Source organism: Lactuca saligna, chromosome 1 (assembly GCF_052625555.1).
Source record: "Lactuca saligna cultivar CGN05327 chromosome 1, ASM5262555v1, whole genome shotgun sequence".
Lineage (NCBI taxonomy): Eukaryota > Viridiplantae > Streptophyta > Magnoliopsida > Asterales > Asteraceae > Lactuca > Lactuca saligna.
In genome coordinates, this window is record NC_136417.1 from 125788154 (window position 1) to 125794764 (window position 6611).

The window sequence follows — 6611 nt, forward strand, 5'->3', positions numbered from 1 at the left end:
TGTGAATAATAACTATTTTTCTATTAATAGGAAGATAATTAAATAGTATGAACATCTTTTAATTGTCAACCTCATATGCTTATGTGACCACTTTATCATATGACTAGGATTAATGAACATGAAACTAGAATTAATAAGAAAAATAGGTAAATTCATGTATGAGCTTGTGTGATAACCATGAACAAGAAGTTAACTAAAGGACCAAATTAGTTAGCTATTACAAGTCTAAATTAACCCGAATAAATAATCTAGTGAATTAAATTAAATTAGACAATTGATCATTGTTTGAGCTAGTTTGTTCTCTAAGGATTAGTGCAGTGAACGTAAATCTAATCACTTGAATCGATAACCAATAGAAGAATTAATCCATTGCACTATTAGCATAATATCAACCATAGGATCAATTGAGTTGAACTAAACATAAGTCCTTCCCATTATTGAATTTAGTTAAATCTTTGCTTTTCTAGTTTTTAGCTTAAGTAATAGTTAGTAAGTTCCTAGTCTTGTAAAACTAGAGAAAACCCCTTTTATTATTTAGATTTAGATAAAATTAGTTTTTAGTTTTTATTTACCGTTCCCTGTGTTCGATACCCTAGTTATTTAGCTTTACCACAATTGATAGGTCCACTGCCTTTGTGTATTTATTTTATTATTAAAAGTATGTTTAAAACTAGTTGAGTTTACACACATCAAGTTTTTGGCGCTGTTGCCGGGGAACGGTTCTAAATTAGCATTAATTTCTATTTTTATCGATCCTTTTTCTGGGATTTATCTCACACAAAGTTAATTCTTAGATAATTTGGTAGTTAGTAAAGGTTTTAATAAATATCCGTTTTAATAGTTAATTAGAAAAAAAAATTATGTTTTTGCCTTGAACTCGCCGAGTGCACTCGTGACAACTCGGCGAGTCCATCGCTGTTCATATTTTTATTTTTTATTTTATTTTTGTTCTTTTTACGCATTTTACTTGTTTTGCTTGCAGTTGTTTCATGACCCGAGGATCTGATACACTTTTAGTCCCTCCTCTAGAACACCCGGAATCCACACTAAGGAGGAACAAAGGAAAAGCCATTGGAGAATCCGTTTCTTCAAAGAACTCGCCACTAAAGAACCTCAAGTCCGTTTTCAGCAAGAAGAAGAGCAGCAAATCAGGAGCATCCAGCGCCTCTTTAGCAATCGAAGAACCGATTAAAGAAGACACCGAGTACGAGACCGAGGGAGAAGAAGATCTCACTTTCGGGAACGAATCCGACTTTGAAGACGAGTTAGCTCTTACCATGGCTAACATCAATGAAATCCCCATGGGGGAATGGAAGAAGATGATGCGTGATGACACCGGACTGGGACTTGTGCAACCCGCAATTCCTGCTACTGCTGCGTTCGAGCTAAAGGGCCACATACTCGCTCAACTTAAGGAGATTCCTTTCTATGGAAAAGACCACGAAGATGCTTAAAAGCATTTGGATGATGTCAATGATGTAGCAGATTACTTCAATGTTACAAACGCACCTTGCGAGACCCAGCTACTTCGCATGCTCCCAGTTACATTCAAAGGTGCTACAAAAGACTGGCTCAAGTCACTCCCTCCCGGGTCAGTCACCACATGTGCCAAGATGAAAGAAGAATTTATAGATCACTTTTTCCCACCTTCTAAAATAGAAAAGTTAAAGAAGGCCATTGCTAACTTTGAACAACAAGTTGGAGAGTCACTATATGAAGTGTGGGAGAGGTACAAGAGCCTGCTAAGGAATTGCCCGCACCATGACCTTAATAGCCAACAAGAAGTTTCCATCTTCTATGACGGAGTCAATGTCACCACAAGGCAGTTACTTGATTCGCAAGGCCCGCTCACAAGGAAGCCACCCCCAAAAATCAAAGAATTAATTGAAGAATTCTCTAAACATTCTAGAGAATACCACAACCCAAGAAATGAAGTAAGTCGGGGGGTAGTGAACTCGGCCAATGATGGCATAGCAGCAATGATGGCTAAGCTCGATAGTTTAGATAGAAGGATGGCAAAAATGGATCAAACAATCCATGCTATTCGAGTTGGATGCGAGAACTATAGAGGGCCTCATCTCACGAAGGATTGTGACTTAGATGACAATGGAAACAAGAAGGAGCAAGTGTTCTACTCCAGCAGCGGTCGTTACGATGAGAATTGGCGGAAACCGAAGAAGGAATGGCTCCCGTATGAAGAATACAAAAAGGCGAAGGAGGAGAAATACAAGCAGAAGGAGAGGGGTTTTTATCAAAAGGAAGAACCAGTTATGGAAAAGAAGGCTGACTTAGAAGAAATGTTCACTAGATTTATAGTCGCATCCGAGAAAAGGCACAATGATCATGATGATGTAATACATGAGACCAGAAATATACTTCGGAATCAGCAAGCATCTATTCTTAACAGTGAGAAACAGCTAAAACAACTTGCACATCAAGTTAACGAGAGAAGACCGAGTCATCTTCCAAGTAAAACCGAGAATAATCCAATAATGGAGAATGTAAATGCTGTGACCTCTAGCTATGGAAAAGTTTTCACTCGTATGACCACTGTGCATGCACAAAAGACAGAAGGGTCGAGTTCAGCTAAACCCGACTAGAATCGCCGAGTCCCTCTAATGGACTTGATGATTCCATGTCCTGATGACAAATCTGTTGTTTCCTTAAGGCCTAACAACCCTCCTTTGCCATTCTCAATCAGAGCCATACCTGCTGAAAAGGTTAAAGCATACAAATCTTTCATGGAGCATGTAAGAGACCTTCAAGTAAACGTTCCATTTGTGGAAACAATGTTTCAAACACCCAAGTATTTTAACTTGCTGAAAGGTCTCTTTGCTGCTAGAAAGGATTTAGCTGAGGTCGTGGAGATAGTAATGAGTGAGCTACCCGAAAAGAAGGGCGATCCGGGAAGCATCATAATTCCTTGTCAATTTGGAAATGTACTTGCCACTCAAGCGTTGACCGATTTGGGTGCAAGTATTAACTTAATACCTTTTTCTTTCTTCAAGAAGACGAATTTACCGGAGATGAGGCCTGTGAATATGAAGATCCATTTGGCGGATAAGACAATTATTAGTCCATGAGGTATTTGTGAAGATCTCCTCATCAAGGTGGATAAATTTATATTCCCCGTGGACTTTGTTGTGCTCGATATGGAAGAACACCCCAAAATTCCAATTATTTTGGGGAGACCATTCTTGAATATTGCAGGTGCATTAATAGATGTATGCGAGTCAACACTAACATTGAGGGTAGGAGATGAGTCAACAGTGTTTAAAGCTCTACCAGAAATTAAGCAAGGAGAAGGAAGAAAAGAAGAAGTTTCATTCATTGATTTGGATGATGAAATACTACAAAAATAACTTGCACTCTTAAGGAATTGATAATGTTGACAAAGACTTGGAGGAAATAGAAAAGCTGCTGGAAGGGACCGATTCAGAAAACACAGTGGGATGTGAGGAATACGCACCGAATCGCCGAGTCGCTTTCATGGACTCGACGAGTCCAGTCGAAAATCTCAACAACCTGGATGATTTTGATCTGCTTGTTACCAGCTCCCTGCATGTTCTGGACATGAAGATTTTCCCTAATTCTACAGAAGATCAAGCAATAAAAGGAGGAAAGGATGGTGATCTTCAACACGTTCATGTAGAATGTCTTGATACAATAATGCAAGAAGATGAAGACAATCCACTTGAAGAGGAGGCAAGCTTTGGAGAAGAGGAGAATGCAAGGGTTAGGAGAGATGATGCTGATCACCCATTCATTACCAAACCTCAAGCCTGAGTTTTTACCAACTATGAAGTAATGAAGTTTAAAGTAGGAGGAGTGAAAAAGATAATGAAAGAGAATGGGGTAAAGAAGAAGAAGATGAGGAAAAGGGAAATTCATGCAGCGGAAGATGATGCTATAAGGAAAAAGAGAGAATAATTAATACGGGCTTACAAGAAGAAGATACACGCTTACAAGACAAAGTATAAACCACAAAAGATTAGGCGTGCAGTCCCGATGCAGGAGGATGAAGAAACGTAGATGGGAAGCAGTCCAGCTAACGACTCCTTAAAAAGAAGCGCTTGGCGGGAGGAAACTTGTTATTAGAGTTTGCTTTCATTTATCTTTCTTGTTTTAGTTTTGTTTGATTTTCGTTTTTAGGATTTTATTCTAGTCTTCTAAATCATCAGACACGACTACTTGAGAGTGTGTATGGACTAAGTGTGGGGTGGAATGAATTTTTATGACAAAATGATATAATTTTTGAATTTTTCACGACCAGACTCGCCGAGTCTGACCCTCACTCGATGAGTCGGTTTTATTTAAAGAAAAAAATTAATTTTTACATCTGGTAAAACTAGGGTTTTTAACCCTAATGAGATCATATTCCCCCCCCCCCCCCCCCTTACTCGACGTGCACCTCCTTTATTTTCTCTATCAAGCATTCATCAAGTTCTACACTCTTTCTTCAAAATTCTCAAATTCTATCAACAAAGGTACTTAATTTCTTCCATAATTCTGTTAAAGTCATGATTCTTAGATGATTTAGGGTGCCAATTTTATAGAATACCCGATTTTGAAGTGTAGTGAATTTTTAGGGTTTTGATTTAGTATTAATTGTGTTGTTTTGGATGGTTATTCTTATTCTAATACATCTTAGGAATGTCCATGGACAAAACCCTTGAAAAAATTTCAAGCTTTATGGTCGAATTTCGATCGACCCGTCGACTGACTCGCACAGTTCGAATGACTCGTCGAGTCGTTCATGGACTCGACGAGTCCAGTTGGGGACCCAGAGGAAACCTGTTTTAATGTTTTTCTGTATTTTCTGGGTAGTTTGTTCTTTGTTTTGCAGGGATCATATTTTTCAGAGGACAGAGCTCAAGAGGAAACCAAGGAGATTTTCCTTGGTTGAATTTCCCTCCGATTGAATCTGCTTCAACAATGACAAGATGGAAGAAGAGGTTGGCTGATGTCAGGAAGGAGGTTTATGTAGCTAATAAGGTTGACTGGGATTGGTTAAATATTGTCTGATATGAAGAAGAGTTGGCGCCTTACCTTTTGAAGGAATTTACTTACAAAGGGGAGATGATTATTTGTGATGGATGGAGCCGGATTTTCAGAATTCAAGAGTCGATGTATCGAGAACTCTGCTGGGAATTTTTCTCCACGGTATCTTTCCGAGGAGGAGATGATTGCTACCACCCCACGAGTTTTATTTTTTGTCTTGGGGGCGAATTCCATCAATGTTCTGTCATTAAGCTTGCATGTCGATTGGGGATTTACGACCAACCATTGGTTACTACTGCTATCTTCCGCGCCTTCTTGGAAAAATCTCATAAGGTGTTTCCCAATGGTGTTAGAAGTACTGGTTGGTGGAACACAATCCCTAACAAAGTATATATTCCGAAATCGGCTCAAGAAGGGAGCATTAGGTCGCCAAAACACCGCCACATACACCGCCTTGTATCCACTACAATCAATCAAAGGAAGGATGACGACAAGGTGTCAAACCTTGACGTATTTTATCTTTGGAGTATCATCACGCCTACCACTTTCTGCAACATTCCATGGTGTTTGGCATCTTACTTGTAGGAGGGTGCGGTCAAGGATCGCAAAACCTCCAAAATAAATGGTGGCATGTTCATGACCCGGCTAGCCAACTCATATGGGTTGATGACCCGCGGTGCCTGGAATTTGATGACAATGATTCCTCCCCCTCCCTTTAATCACATTCTTTTTCGGAGGGCAAGAATTATTGAAGACTTTGGGGGTGGTCATTATGCTATCCCAAGTGACGATCCGGTGATCGGGCCCGAGGCACCAGGAAGGAGTGTTAGATCGAGACGTGAGCGGGAAGTGGAGAAGGAACCGCCGGTGATTTCAGTGGACAATGATGAAGTACCAATGGATTGATACAATGTCGAGATGAGGAGGCTCCAAGATCAAATGGCAAGGGGTATTAATTTTAGCAACGAATCCCACGTGCGGCTTTTTAACCATTTCTATATTCCACACACTGATGGGCGTAAATTTCCCTACATTCCTTCATGGGACGAGGTCATTAATGCAAGGCGAAGTGGAGCTGGTGGGAGCGGGGCTGCACATGGCAATGATGAGGAAGAGGATGATTAGTTTTTTTATGTTTAATGGAACAATTTTCAATTTATTTTTGTTTTTGTTTTGTTTGGTGTGTTTTGAATTCTTGCTTGAGACTCTAAGTTATGTGTTTGATGTTTTATTTGCCTTGGTGACTTTCAGATTTTGGGTTAGGAATGCTTGCATAAAGGGTTTAGAGTTTGAGAGAAAGAGAAAAAAAGGGGAAGAGAGTCAAGAAAGGGCGACGTTTAGAGCTAAGGTGTCGAGTCCGGTCCTAAGGGAATTGAGTAAATAATTCTAGAAGTTATGGGAAGTTCTTGAGATTTATCAACAGCTGGAAAAAGTGCATAATTTTTTTTTCACACAGCGATGACTCGCCAAGTGCAACAAACCTACTCGACGAGTCGCCCTTTATACTTACACTTTCGAGGCTTTCCACGACTATACTCGACGAGTCGTTTATATGACTCGACGAGTCACTTATTTGTATACCAAGAAGACTGTTGATTCGATGTTGGTGG

General features: G+C 39.8%; 1 protein-coding gene and 1 non-coding gene across 2 annotated transcripts; one reads left to right on the forward strand and one right to left on the reverse strand.

Annotated features, from left to right (window-relative positions):
* Nucleotides 1–1661: 1661 nt before the first annotated feature.
* LOC145028005 (small nucleolar RNA R71) lies at nt 1662–1768 on the reverse strand. The gene has a single exon (XR_013675764.1). It is a non-coding gene; the product is annotated as a small nucleolar RNA R71 (small nucleolar RNA).
* Nucleotides 1769–2618: 850 nt separating this feature from the next.
* Nucleotides 2619–3083, forward strand: LOC145011163 (uncharacterized). Its single transcript, XM_078969805.1, has one exon. The coding sequence runs from the start codon at nt 2619–2621 to the stop codon at nt 3081–3083; it is 465 nt and encodes a 154-aa protein (XP_078825931.1).
* Nucleotides 3084–6611: the final 3528 nt, after the last annotated feature.

Coding starts and splice junctions, on each gene's coding strand:
- LOC145011163 (XM_078969805.1), top strand. CDS start 2,619: ATGGACTTGATGATTCCATGTCCTGATGACAAATCTGTTGTTTCCTTA.